Source organism: Austrofundulus limnaeus, unplaced genomic scaffold (assembly GCF_001266775.1).
Source record: "Austrofundulus limnaeus strain Quisiro unplaced genomic scaffold, Austrofundulus_limnaeus-1.0 Scaffold24, whole genome shotgun sequence".
In the NCBI taxonomy this organism is placed as follows: domain Eukaryota; kingdom Metazoa; phylum Chordata; class Actinopteri; order Cyprinodontiformes; family Rivulidae; genus Austrofundulus; species Austrofundulus limnaeus.
Genome location: NW_013952426.1, coordinates 1,367,977 through 1,383,012, shown reverse-complemented (window position 1 = coordinate 1,383,012; position 15,036 = coordinate 1,367,977). Strand labels below are relative to the sequence as shown.

The following is a 15,036-nucleotide window of genomic DNA, read 5'->3' as shown; positions in this document are numbered from 1 at the left end:
ACACACACACACACACACACACACACACACACACACACACACACACACACACACACACACACACACACACCTGCACTGAAATGGGACGGGACAGAAGCGGAAGTTGGTTCTTAAAGTGACAGAGGCCAATTTCAAGGTATTTAGAAGAGGAAGTGATGATAAGATAAGTTTATTTTCTATTTAAACATAAAAACAGCATTTTAATAACAGCTAAAGGTGACAGATACTTTATTATGGTATAGTATTTAAATGTATGCCTGAGAAACACATAATATTGCCCCTTTAAAATTTTCCAAAATAGTTGAGTCTCTTTATACTTTCATGAAAGCTTTCCTAACTGCTCTGAACTACATAAAACACACCTCTCAATTTGTGTTTTGGGACGCAAACCCAAAAAAAACCAAAAAAAAAAAACAGGCTGAACCCAAAAAGAATAAACACACCATGTTCATCTTTCTTTTTTCCATCGTTCTCTCTCTGCAGGGTTCTATTCAGCAGCTGATCATAAAGGATGATCCTAGAGCAGCTGAGGAGCAATGTGAAGAAGACGATCCCTATGTGAGACACAAACACAGTTTCTTTTTTGTTTCTATACTTAAATAGAACAGGTTACAACTGATTCAGTCCAATCTAAGAGTATGACTTTTTAATGCTTGAGTAGTTTACAAATCCCACCTAACTTTCATGGCAGTCGTGTATTTTCCGCCAAACATGAGTGAATTGTTGATACAGGCCTCGGGATATGCGAGTGGAGATGATGTTCTGGATGATAGAGAGACAGAAGAAGTGTCAATGAAGAGGGGCGAGGAGAGAAAGTTGATGGTAGGTTGTTGGGTGGTGGAAAGTCTATGTGTGTGTGTTATCTTCAGTCCTCCATCCTAGAAGTCAGTCTGACCCCAARCACAGTCTGCTTTGATAGCTTCAAAGGAAATTGTCCACGAGAAGGAGGAGAGTTTGTTACCACATCTGAAAGGCATTTTGGAGACTTTGATTTCTTGTTCTGTGATGTTCAGATTTAAAACTGATCCTAAATTTTGAACTCTTAAAGCAGATATTTCATTCAAATCTTAATCCTAATGCCATACAAGGATCTAAACGCATTTTTATTAGCAAGAATCTTTTTGATTTTATCGACCAACATGTTTTTATGTCCTTCTTTTCCATTTCCCTAAGGGAGAGGACAGCATTCCTGTCAGAGCTCCACCCACTGAGGCTCCAGAGGCGGAGCTTGAATATTCAGGTCACATGACTCCAACGACAGCCAATGAAAAACATCTTTTAACAGGTCAGCGCAAAACCTAAATATACAACGTTAGCTTATTTCAAATGAAGGGAAAAAATAATTTAATAAACCTCCAGAGTTTGAATTGTTTTTGAACTGACTGATCCTGATCATGTCACATTTTGTACGCAGATTCACAGCCGATAGAGGAGGCAGGAGAGCCACCAGGCCACGTGAGTTCAGATCTGGACTTTTGTAAAAGACACAGGATGTGTTGATCTGTAAATAAAACCTACAGGCTGAATCAGATTTCTTTTGAACTTTAAAAAGATGTTTCGTTCCGACTCATGCTTCCAACAGACGTTCATGAGTTACCGATTTTTTTTTTGTAATTTTTTTTTTTTGCAGGGTCGTGTCAAGCCTGGGTTAAAAGGGGAGCGTGGTGATCCTGGACCACCTGGTCCACCTGGTCCTCCAGGGCCTAGCTATGTACTTAAAGAGAAGCTCGGACAACCCGGGCCACAAGGACCAACGGGAACACCTGGACAACCTGGAAGAGATGGACAGAAGGTTTGTGAGCAAAAATCTGAATTAAAAATCAGTTTTCCAATAAAAACGATGCAGATGTTTTCGGTCGTTCTCTTTGAATCTTGAATTGTTTTCCTTCACAGGGAAGCAAGGGTGACAAGGGTGATCTAGTAAGTAGTTATATTTTCTTACATTTTAGGTTATATTGCTGCACTTTAAACACCATACTCTAAGTTATTTGTTTTTTTTAACCATCAGGGTCAGAAAGGACATCAGGGATTTCCAGGTTTGAATGGAGAAGTCGGAGCCAAAGGACAGAAGGTGCTTCTGAACACTAATCCCGGATTGGAGAAAACTTTGCATGTTTGTCTTTTTGAGGCCATGAGTGCTGCGTTGTCATTAATGACTGATTAAAAACAGGAATATTTAAAACTCTAATTTATAGAGTAAAACCAAAAAAATTACGAGTTGGTTAAACCACCTAAAGGAGTCAAACATTGAATTGAACTGAAACACAGATACAGACTGGTACCTGCAGCTACTTAATTTAAAATAKTATCTTCAACTCATTTGACAGTAAGTACCAGCTTTTGTTACTTGAATTTGTCTTTGTAAATAGTTGCTGGTATTTTTTTTAAATGAGTACTCTGAAAAAACGTTTTGACACCACGTAAATTATTATTATTATTATTATTATTATTATTATTGGAGCTACATTATCACAGAGCTGCTTCTACCTCCCCTAACCTACGTTCCTTCATGTATTTTGGTTTTTAATAATAGGACTCAAGTACAGAGGAAAAAAAAGTTTTCATTTTGTGCTCTGTCTCATGTCGCCCCCCTCTACAGGGAGACCTGGGAGTTGGTTTACCAGGTCCCCCTGGCCTTCCAGGACCCCCTGGACCGCCACGATCCCGCAGTGTTCCTGTGAGCAACAAAATGTCAAATATTCAAAATCATTGTAAAATCAATGTCGGAAATAGTTTGCGAGAAATTTTTTTTTCAATTGAGTGAAAAAGACACATCTCCTGACATGTTTCAGTATGGACCAGACGCCCTGGGTTCTGGGTTTGATGATCTGGACAGTGATACTGAACCTGTTAGGGTAAAAACCAGCTCTGATACAATCTGACATTATGTAATTATACACGGGGAGAAAAAAAAGAACATTCTCTTGYCCTTAGGGCCCTCCTGGTCCACCGGGGCCTCCAGGGCCTCCCGGGCCCCCTGGACACCTGTCTTCAGAGCTGAGGCCAGATTATGCTGGACCACATGGTACACCTGGCAGAGACGGACCTCTAGGCAAACAAGGGATACCTGTAAGTTAACTCTCAGTTTAATCTAAATAAATGTTTATTTAAAATGTACAGATTGGTAAGTTTRTACTTGCAATTAGACAGCTTTTGTGCTTAAAAAAACTAATAAATATTTCACTTCCATTAAATATTTCATGTTCCCCAAGAAATGTTTAATTCTGAAAGTTAAACTAAATGTTTGGTTTTGTTCAGTGTTACTGTATGTTGTTATAATATGACTTAGAATTAGCATTAGAATAAGTTTCTTATTTAATCTTTACAGTCTTTTTATGTTTTAGACTCAGTCCAGTCTGTGTTAGGTTATTACAATGTTATTTCTATCTGCATGTGTACCTGTTAAGTGACAAGCCTCACACACCTTGTGTGAACTTTGTATTGACTTCCATTCATGTTTTAGTCATTTCTACAGCCTAACCCTGACCATTTACCCTAAACGTAACCACCCCAGTACATGACCCTAATCTAGCCTATCAATTCAGACCAGGCTTTGGTCCCCATGAGGAGCAGTGGGTCCCCACAAGGCTGTGTTTTTCTGTAAAATGGTGCCCACGATTCAAAAACTTGTCCCCGCACACGCTTCCATATTATCATCCATTATTCTGCCTTCGCCTCCACCCATCCTTCATCTACTGCTGCTTCATTCACCCACGTTCTTCAACTGTTGTCTGCCTTTTCTGTTCTGTTGCAGATGTTTGAGGATTTGTTTAGTGGTTCTGGGTCTGCCGGGTCAGGTTTGAGCTCAGAGTCAACATTACTCCTCAGCGCAAAGCTCGACTCCAGTATCAGTTCTCGCTTCAGTACTCATCCCAGTTTGGGTTCTGGTTCTGGGCTTGAGTCTGCTGGGGGTTCAGGCGAGGTATAGTGTTTTGGTTTGTGACACAAACCAGAAAATAAAAAGACTATTACAGTCTAATGTCTGAGTACTGAGGCAGTTTTTGCTTGTTAATTTTAATGTGAAGGCAAGTTTGCAAGACGTTTGCTAAAAGATGAATGTAAACTAGTGAACGCAGAGTTCTGAACGAGTTCAAAGCTAAAAGCTAAAACTAGCAAAACAATAGCTACCATAAATTCTGAAAGTAAAAAAGGGTGGCTAAATTTAGCAGATTAGCTTTTAGCTTAAGTCAGCAGTAGTGGAAATAGCATAAGCAGTAGTTATAGCTTTAGGAGCACCAGTAGTGTTAGCAGTAGTATGCTAATGTGGATTTCAAGAGAACAATTTTTGTGAAGGATCTGTATAGATCTCAATGTATTTTTAAATAACATTATTTTGTAAAAAAAAAAAAAAAAAAGGTTTAATATTTTGAATAGTAGAATTTTTTTCAAAAAACCAAAAGTCAAAGCTTCCATTTCTTGAATAAGCAGAATATTTCATAACTACAAAAACTGCACAAAGTATGCAAAGTAGTTAGATGCCAAACAGTCTGTGAAAAAAAACTGTATTGCGAATGCTGAATCAGCATTTACACAATAAGTTCAGATTTTATCTGAAAAGAGAATTTAGTGATAAAAAAAAATCAAGTCTGCTTCAATGCTCAGGCGATTATGACTGTAAATCATCTCTTGTCAGATCGTATTTATACTTTTCTCTGGCAGCAATCTATTTATTTTTACTTGCTGACTATCTGCATGTGTCTGTGTCTCAGGTATCTTTTTTTTCCTCTTCATTTGCTGTTATAAAGAAAACGTCATTTGGAGCAATTTGTTTATTTGCTTTCATTTCAAAGTTGCCGTGAAATTAAACATCCTAGAAGGAAGTTTAATTTTATTTGGCAAAAATAAGTGGCTGATTATACACGCATGACACTGCTTATGGTTTAAACGTGATAAAAGTACAACTTTGTTTTCACTGGTTATTTTATTTTTCTCACTTATAAGAATATACTGTGAGCTATAATGAGAGTAGGGTGCAGGTGGAAGAGAGTTCGAAGAAGTGGATATACAGCGGGTAAAATAAGTATTGAACACGTCACCATTTTTCTCAGTAAATATATTACTAGAGGTGCTAATGACATGAAATTTTCACCAGATGTTGGTAACAACCCAAGTGATCCATACATACAAAGAAATCAAACCATAAATGTCCAGAAATGAAGTTATTTGTAATAATGTGGAATGGCACAGGGAAAAAGTATTGAACACATGAAGAAAGGGAGGTGTAAAAAGGCATGGAAAGAGAAGACACCAGCTAAACTCTCTCAGTAATTAGAAAGCAAGCCTGCCCCTTGTCAGTGCAAGTTAATATCAGCTGGTTCAGTCCCAAATGATGGCCAGGTATCACACAAGAACCATCTGATGATGGGTAAAAGTAAAGAGCTCTCTCAAGACCTTCACAACCTTATTGTTGCAAAGCATAATGATGGCATCGGTTACAGAAGAATGTCTAAACTTCTGAAGGTTCCAGTGAGCACTGTTGGGGCCATAATTCAGAAGTGGAAAGAACGTTATTTCACCATAAACCGACCACGACCAGGTGCTCCTCACAAGATTTCTGACAGAGGAGTGAAAGGAATTATCAGAAGAGTTGTCCAAGAGCCAAGGACCACTTGTGGAGAGCTTCAGAAAGACCTGGAATTAGCAGGTACGWTTGTTTCAAAGAAAACAATAAGTAATGCACTGAACCACCATGGCCTGTATGCACGCTCACCACGCAAGACTCCACTGCTGAAGAAACAGCATGTTGAAGCTCCTTTAAAGTTTGCTGCACAACATTTAGACAAGCCTGTGAAATACTGGGAGAATATAGTCTGGTCAGATGAGACCAACATTGAACTGTTTGGATGCCAGAATACACATCATGTTTGGAGGTCAAATGGCACTGCACATCAGCCCAAAAACACCATACCAACAGTGAAGTTTGGAGGTGGGAACATCATGGTGTGGGGCTGTTTTTCAGCATATGGTACTGGCAAACTTCAAATAATTGAAGGAAGGATGAATGAAAAATATACAGAGACATTCTTGATAAAAATCTGCTTCCATCTACCAGGATGATGAAGATGAAACGTGGCTGGACATTTCAGCAAGACAATGAGCCCAAACACAAAGCCAAGGAAACTCTCAGTTGGTTTCAGAGAAAGAAACTAAAGCTGCTGGAATGGCCCAGCCAATCACCTGACCTGAATCCAACAGAAAATCTATGGAAAGAACTAAAGATCAGAGTTCATAGAAGAGGYCCACGAAACCTTCAAGATTTGAAGACTGTTTGTGGAAGAATGGGCCAAAATCACACCTGAGCAATGCATGCCACTAGTTTCTCCATACAGGAGGCGTCTTGAAGCTGTCATTGACAACAAAGGCTTTTGTACAAAGTATTAGATAAATTTCAGTAAGTCTGTTCAATACTTTTTCCCTGTGCCATTCCACATTATTACAAATAACTTCATTTCTGGACATTTATGGTTTGATTCCTTTGTGTGAATGGATCACTTGGGTTGTTACCAACATCTGGTGAAAATTTCATGTCATTAGCACCTCTAGTAATATATTTACTGAGAAAAATGGTGACATGTTCAATACTTATTTTACCCGCTGTATGTTTTGTGATAAAGAAGAAGGAGATACATACAGTACATGTGGGAATGAGAGGGAGATGAGTGAACAATAAAGCTGCAAAGATCAGAAGTAATGAAGGTTTGTGAGTTTAAGCATCTGGTGTTAACCATGCAATGCAAAAAACAGACCATAAGAGAGGTGAAGAATAAAGTAAAAGCAGGGTGGAAGGGATGGAGGGTGATTTGTGACAAAAGGATAGCTGCAACTGTGAAAAACAGTTCAGGATATTTTCAATGTGAGTGATCAAATTGGACAGATGTAGCGATGAATACTTCTAATGGACGAGTCATGTTGAGCATTTTAGAGACAAAATGTTGGAGGCTGAGATGGTCTGACCTTGTGCAGAGGATAGATGGTCGGTCTTTTTGACTAAGTATGTATTTGATAAAATTAGAAATACAAGGAAGAGTTTGGAGTCTGCAGTTTCCAGTGGGTGACAGTTTTAAAATCAAAAGGAACTGTCACAAACTGTCACATATAAGATAATGCCATGTGAAAGTCTGAGATCAGTGGTGAAAGTGACAGAAACATTGATGTCCTTTAATCTTGAATGGCCTATTTAAAGGAATACATTCCGTTTTTCATTATTTTCAGCTTTGCTGGTAAACAATGAGAAACAGGTTTGTCAGAAAATCATCCTTGCCACTCTGGCTGCTCACGTTGCTGCTTTATGTTACATTTAGCTGAATGACAAAAAGCATGGATGATATTCCTGTTTGAAGAAACTGACTAGTGGGTCAGTTTCCAACATGTTCATTCCTTTAAAGTCTCAGTCTTCTTTGGACTTGGAGTTGGTCCCTGTTGGAATGGCTGAGGGATCAACACAGAGCTCTGTTAGCACTTTAGCACACCCAAAGTTATTTTCACTGACTTATCACTGCATTCAGTATGTTTCTGTCTTTGTCCAGGGTGCTTCAGGASCTGATGGTACTTCAGGTCCACCTGGACCTGTTGGAGAGAAGGTCTGATCAGGTTTACAGATTACGTTGGTTCAGTTAAGCAAGTTTTAATCATCATCTGAGTGAGATCAATGATTAAACATAGCTGTAGATACTGCAACCTATCATTAATGTGTTTTTAATCATTTGTTTGTTTGGTTTCTATTAATGCTAATAGGAAAGAAATGTCAGACTGTGCCCTTAAAAAAAGGGTTGCTCATTATTTTTTCTATCATCAGGGTGAACGAGGGCTACCTGGGCCATCTGGACCCAAGGTAATCCACAGACAAAAGCAAACTGGACAGCCATAAGTCATGTTTTGATAAAATAAACACAATGGTAGTTTTATGATCAAATAGGAGTTATGTTAAAAGGAATATAGGGTCTTATTTGCTTTTATTTCTTCAGGGTGAACGTGGATCTGTGGGTGCTCCAGGATCTCCCGGGCTCCAAGGGCCTATTGGTCCCCAAGGAAAGAGGGGCCAAGCAGGTCCACCAGGGCCTCCTGGCCCACCTGGACCACCTGGAACTAAATTCTTTGTGGAGGTGACACCTGTTTATGTATTACAAAAACAATGATCACACACATCCCCTGTTCTTTAAATCATTATGCTGGGATGTTGACTTCACCACATTAGTTTTTGAATTCAAAATATGTCAGACGATATGTATTTATTTTTTAAGGACATGGAGGGATCTGGAAAGAATGACATGCTGATTGAAGCTGGTGTCCAAGGACCTCAGGTTTGTAAATGTGTTTATATGCTCTGTTTTATGGAGGATCAAAACTGACATAATTAAAAATAAAAGCAGAAATATATAAATAAATAAATGCACTTAAAATGTGCCAATTAATTTTAAAATGGAGAACTTTCCCTTGTGTTTTTTTTTTCATTTAATTAACCTTCATTTTTATTTTTCCAGCTTAGTTCTAACAAAGTATATATTGAAGCAGATGATTAAAATTTTATTGGTTTTGAAAATATATAATTTTTGTTTTTCCTTTTACTTGTAGATGCATTTGTGTCTCAAAAATGTTTTTATTTAATGTTTTAATAGTTTTTTCCCCACAAGTCTTTATTTCCATGTGTTGTTTTTACATTTTTAGGTCTCCTGTTTTAACTTTACCTTATGCCTTTTTGCCTCATTGTGCAAATGAGGTGGGCGGTCCTTCTTGGATCAGCCCCTCTCCTATTGGTCAATAGACAGGAAGGAACAGGATCCATGGGCAGATCAATTGTGCATGCTTGTGCTGCTTCATTTTAGCTTAAAGTTTAGTTAAAGCACTTACATTCTCCTTTTTTTAAATTAACTGTTGCAATTTAAGTGTACTTTTTAAATTATGTCAGTTTCTGTCCTCCAYACTGTTTGAGTTATTTTAAGTTAAAATAAATGCTTTTGTTTTGTTTTCTTCAGGGTTCCCCTGGGCTACCTGGACCACCGGTAATCAGTTTATGGAAATTCATCTTTGTGCATATTCTAATTGAACTGTTATAATTACCAGCTCATAACATTTTGTTTCTGTTGAAGTGATGAGCTCTTTAGTTTTTTAATTAGTTTTTTTTTTTCATTGACTTGTGTTGTGTTCTGATTCGAACTTTAGGGTGAGGATGGAACTCCAGGACCTCCAGGGCTCCCTGTCAAGGTGACATCATTGTAATGAGGCACTGGCAATATTTCTGTGTTCAGCACAAGCTTTATTTTATTTCAATTAATATCTGATTATTTTTTTCACTCACCATGAGTTGAATGTAACTGAAATTTATCCTTTTAAATTTTAGCACTCTTTAAAAATACAATGTGCTGCCTGCCTGAAGCAAAGGTTAGAGTGAAAGTCAGCATTTCTGTGCATTATTGCAGGGTGAACCAGGAGCACCAGGACCAGAAGGTCTTCCAGGCCCTGCTGGACTACCAGGTGTCCGTGTAAGCTTCAACATTTCAACTTTATATTTGATATAGTGTTAATTAAAATTCACTAAATGTTCTGAACATCTGTGTAAATATCAAGAGTGACTTATTTCACATAAAAATACAGTCTAGTTGTTTCCCTGTTGTTTTGATTGGAGCAGTTTAATTTGACATTTAGGTGTTTATTCATTAATTCTACAGTGAATTATAATTGGAATGTTTGTAACTGTTTTGTAATTCATCCACATCTGGGTAATGCTCTGCTACTCTGACATTTTAGAAACTTTGTTTAAAATTAAAATTGGCTGAGTTGTTGCTGACAAGATATCACTCATCTACTCCTGGCTAAAAAAAAAAAAAGCTAAATAAACTTTCTGATTAATATAATATCATTCTTTTCTGCAAACAGGGACCCAAGGGGGAGAAGGGCAGTCCAGGACCAAAGGTAGAGCTGCCTAACAAAATAATATTTGTTCAGAATTTACCGTTTGTTCCTCCTCCTTAATGTCTGAAGTGAAATTATTGGTTGTGTCACACACTTTTGTAGTTAATTTAATGTCTTCTAAGTATTGTCTCTGTTTACTTCATGTTTCGTACTTCAGGGGGATCGAGGCACTGATGGACTAAATATTACAGGACCACCTGGGCCTCCTGGACCGCCTGGACCTTCTGTAAATTTACAGGATGTAGGCATACACACACTCTCTCTTTCTTACACACACACMCACAATATGCACAGGATTACTTATGGCTAAGTTAGAGAAAATAAATGTAGTTTGACACTGTTTAATGTCATAATTTTTTAAGTACTACTGTGCTATGCTTTAAACCAGGGGTGCACAAACATATTCTGTCCTAGGTCTGCAGGCCAAATACAACAATATAATACATAAAAGGCAAATGCTTTTTAAATAAAGTCCTTTATTTTTTTGTGATTATGATAGCAGCGAGTGTGGCGGCCCATGATTTTTTTTTTGTTTGTTTGTTTGTTTTCAGCATGTACACTTGAAGAAAATTTTGTGGTCTTATAAAATGTGAAAATCTCCATGTGTGCTTAAATCTAGTCTTAACATATCTTGTAGTTACTTGTATTTCATGTTTAATCTCAATATAATTCAATGATAAAGTAAACATCATGAGTATTTACTGTATACAGTCATTGGGCCAATGACAGTAAGGATGACAACAGATTACAACCTAGTAACCAGGACAACTGCTGGCGGGCCACATCAAATAGCTTGGTGGGCAAATTTTGGCCACACATCCCCTACTTTGGTTACATCTCTTTTAAACTCTTAATAAAAACATTTATTTATTTATTTATTTATTTGATTGGTTGGTTAATGTCTTGTCAAAAATGTTGCAATAAAAAGTTTTTATTTTCTTATTTAGTTGATTAGACTATCTTTTAGTGAGTGAGCATCACTCTTTTAATTAGTTATTTTGTAGTGATACCAATAAACATCAAGAAATGAGTACTAAGTTGAGTCAATTAAAACTAAAACAAATGTTGGCTGTTCAGTCCTTAAGGAACCACAGTTGTGTTATCAGTGGAGTCAGTTGTCAAAAGTGTCTATTTTTCTGTCAACAAACTATAGTTATAGTTATAAACTAACTTGGACTCACACTCCTCATTTTCTGTTTTATCTGCAGCTGCTCCTGAATGTGACTGAAGGTTTCTTCAACCTCACCGAGATCAGAGGACCCCCGGGGCCTATAGTGTGTATTGTGATTCATTTCCCATCCAAGTCATCTTAACTTTGGCATTTTTTCTCCTCCTGCATACTTTGTCCTAGAGCTGCYATTGTAATTTATATCTGTAAAGCCCCTGTGCCAAATGATGGCTATGCCTTTTGGTGCCTGTAAAACTTATATTTTTTAAATATTTATGTTTAATAAATTATAATGGCAGTCAATGGAGCCTTGTATTGGTCCAATACTGCCCCCTGCTGCCTCTGCACAATATGGTACTGCACCATAGTTTCATAATATTTAAACTCAGTAGTTCAGTGATTACAATATTAATATGATTGTATTTTGATGTTTTACTGTAATACTGTCTTAATGTTGTCCTATTGTTGTAATATGTTGCAGTTTAGTTTCAAAGATTGCATTGGCAATGTGGCCTCTTTCTACACACATACAAACCAGCTCCTGGCAATCCCATCTACCACAGCTCCATTGGTCTAATGGTTAATGCCATGGGCCTTCATGTGGGAGATCAGGGTTCAAACCCCAGCTACAGCAACTTTAACAAAAAATCTCTACACACATCATATTGTTACACARTTATGCTCATTACAAACACCTGCTGACTTGACAAGCACAAGCTGGTAGAAAACACATTTGAAYTTGATCACAGTTCATTCTGCAAGTGCACTGCTGCAGGCAAAGGCATGCTACATGGCAATGCACACTTGTTTTTACATTGTAAAAACCCATGTCTAGTTAGCATTTAGCTGCTAGTGCAAAGTCACCATGACCTTTGATGGCTTCTGTTCATGTTTTTTTGTTAACATTTTTGGCTAGTGTTCATTCAGATTATTTTACTTTTGGAGCTGCTGTTTAATTTAACAGTGCATGTCATATATGACTTTGCCCAATAAACCTAAAAATAGTTATAATGATATGTTATGATAACCTTTTACTATCCATGTGCTTGTGTATTGCAGGGCCCTGAAGGTTTACCTGGCAAAGCTGGATTTCCTGTAATAATTTTCTCTACTTCATGTTGAGCATGTCTGCTACCAGTTTGAATTTACATGTTTATATCTGATTTACAATTTAAGAAATGCAAGTCACTGTACAACTACTTTATTGGCATTAGCTGTCCAAAATGTATAATTTGATCAGAGTTTTTTTTTAAAGGGACCTAGAGGGCCAAAGGGAGACAGAGGACCATCAGGTGCTCTGGGGCCAGCAGGGTCCAAGGTGATGCTGCAGATTGTGCTTGGAAGAAAATTTGTCCCATCCTAACTATAACTAATATTGTACATTAGTAAGGTATTTACATGTGCTTTTGTTGTTTATTTGCTCTGACAGGGACAAAAAGGAGAACCAGGGGTGACCATTGCTGCTGATGGATCTATTTTGTCTGCACCAAGAGGCCCTCAGGGGACTAAAGGCAAAAAAGTAACAGAACACTGACATTTTACTGTCACTTGGATTCAGTTTCAAGCACTAATGATGTTTGTATGTATGTAGCTCTAAAATCTTGGAGAAAGACCATAAAGAACTAACTAGCCTGCCAGAAACATCCCTTCTAGAAAAAAAAATTCACATGAATTGACCTGTTTTGTTAAAAATGTTCCAAAATCACATTAATCATATATCTGCCTGTCTATCTGTTAGCAAAACAAACCACTGCTTTTAACTAAACTCTCAAACTAACTAATGGATGTACAGTACATCTACAACTGATTAGCTTTTAGAGTCAACTCGATTCAAGATGGCAGTGACTGGTGATTGACTTTAGCGAACACAAAACTGCTATAACCCCATCAGTTCTGCAAATATTTAGCTAAAATTTGGTGTGATAGTAGCTGAGAGTCATCTCAAACATATCATCTGAGCACTAACTGATTCGTTAATTTCCTTAAAACTTTGGCATGGAAGGTCATACACATTTCTTCAAGAAATGTTTGTGAAAATATGTGACGTATTGCTTTGTATTTTGTACAGGGAGACCGGGGCTTCCCAGGACCTTCTGGACCTATGGTGAGTTCATACTAGTGAAAAAGTGTTGAATTCACCTCAGTGATGCTGATGACCTCAGAGCTGTTACTGTTACAGTTACTGTCTGTCTGGTTGTTTGTTTCAGGGACCAATTGGACCTCCTGGTCAAAAGGGAGAGTACGGCTTCCCTGGGCGTCCAGTGAGTATTTTCACCTGTTCAAGCATACAAACTGACCAATATTATGTAATGTCAAAAGTAACTTTGCACTGAAACTGTCRTTGCAAATAATGTCTCAATTGTTGAAAGCCAACAAATGCAGTAATTACTGGTTTTGTCATTTTTCTTTCTGCAGGGGCGACCTGGTATAACAGGGAGAAAAGGTGACAGAGGAGAGTCTGTTGGCCTGCCGGTAAACACAAACAGTTCAATTCCACTTCTTTAAGCACTGATTTTAAGAAAAAGCCCTCTAATTACTATAAATAACAGTTTAAATTACACATAAAGTCAAAATTTTCTTCACTTAGACAACTTTTTGTGATGCAAATTACCACCATTTTTCAGTTTGTAGTATGAATCATTAGRTACACACTATGTGTACTGTGTATTTTTTCATGAATTTGCATTTACATTTTATGAAAGGATGAGTACTAACTTCTAATAAATTGAAAGTTGTTCTTTGTAAACCCAAGCTTTGTGAAAATGGTTGAACAAAAATCATGAGACTGCAGGACTTTTTGTGTACAAGACAAATTCAATTCATTTCATTCAACTTAAATATTTCAGATCCCGCCCCTCCCCTGTGACTTCAGGTGTGCCCCAGGGCTCTGTCCTGGGCCCACTTCTTTTCATCGTCTTCTCCCCCATGGCAATATCTTCCAYAAATTTAACATCCACTTTCATTGCTTTGCCGACAACACCCAGCTCTTCTTATCCACTGCACCCAATTCTTCACTCCCTCCTTCCTCCCTCACTTCCTGTTTAGCTGAAATAAWWTCTTGGTTCACATCTAACTTCCTTAAATTAAACAATGATAAWACAGAGTTTCTTCTCATTGGCACCAAATCCATCTTATCTAAAGTTAGTTTCTTCCTCACCATTGACAGCTCCTTGGTTTCTCCCTCCCCTCGGGTCAAGAGTCTGGGTGTCATTCTTGACAGCACTCTCTCTTTTCACTCTTACATCAATAAGATTACCAAGTCTGCATATTTCCACCTCAGAAACATCCATCGACTCCGTCCATCCCTCTCCCCGCACTCTGCTTCCATCCTGGTCTATAGTCTGGTCATTTCTCGAATCGATTACTGTAAKTCTCTCCTCTTTTGTCTGMCTAACAAATCACTCCGTAAACTTCAAATGGTTCAAAATTCAGCTGCCCGCATCATCACCAAAACAACCTCATTTCACCACATCACCCCAGTTTTACAACAACTTCWCTGGCTTCCAGTCACATTCAGAATTCAATTTAAAATCCTGCTGTTCACATTCAAGGCCATCCACAASCTCGCCCCTCCCTATCTGTCTGATCTCTTACACATCACTACCCWTTCATGCTCCCACCATTCTTCCTCTTCCATCYATCTCAACGTGCCTCTTGTCCGCCTCAGCACCATGGGAAACAGAGCCTTCTCTCACTCTGCTCCCCAACTCTGGAACGCTCTTCCCCCTGACATCCATAGTATTGACTCTCTTCTTACTTTCAAATCACAACTCAAACTCATCTGTTCAACTCAATTCAGTTCAATTCTATTCAATTTATTGTCATTATACGGAAACAGGGTTGTACAGTGCAATGAAATGCTTTTAAGCTAGAACTCCAGTGCAGTAACAAAGGACATAGTGCAGACAAGACAAGACATAACGTACATAAACATTAGACACAAACATTAAATACACAAT

The 15,036-nt window shown here is 38.0% G+C and overlaps 1 protein-coding gene across 1 annotated transcript in view; it reads left to right on the top strand.

Annotated features, from left to right (window-relative positions):
- col15a1b (collagen, type XV, alpha 1b) overlaps positions 1-15,036 on the top strand; it is a gene marked incomplete in the record, with an annotated part of 42,530 nt that overhangs the window by 15,279 nt on the left and 12,215 nt on the right. Inside the window, 26 exon segments of the mRNA XM_014004458.1 lie at positions 484-558; positions 733-822; positions 1,174-1,285; positions 1,415-1,455; positions 1,631-1,792; positions 1,894-1,920; positions 2,009-2,071; positions 2,600-2,677; positions 2,793-2,855; positions 2,935-3,069; positions 7,527-7,580; positions 7,796-7,831; positions 7,965-8,102; positions 8,241-8,300; positions 8,973-8,999; positions 9,160-9,201; positions 9,417-9,479; positions 9,874-9,909; positions 10,067-10,150; positions 11,118-11,183; positions 12,137-12,172; positions 12,333-12,395; positions 12,507-12,596; positions 13,146-13,181; positions 13,285-13,338; positions 13,493-13,549. Coding sequence (XP_013859912.1) covers positions 484-558; positions 733-822; positions 1,174-1,285; positions 1,415-1,455; positions 1,631-1,792; positions 1,894-1,920; positions 2,009-2,071; positions 2,600-2,677; positions 2,793-2,855; positions 2,935-3,069; positions 7,527-7,580; positions 7,796-7,831; positions 7,965-8,102; positions 8,241-8,300; positions 8,973-8,999; positions 9,160-9,201; positions 9,417-9,479; positions 9,874-9,909; positions 10,067-10,150; positions 11,118-11,183; positions 12,137-12,172; positions 12,333-12,395; positions 12,507-12,596; positions 13,146-13,181; positions 13,285-13,338; positions 13,493-13,549 — 1,788 coding nt within the window.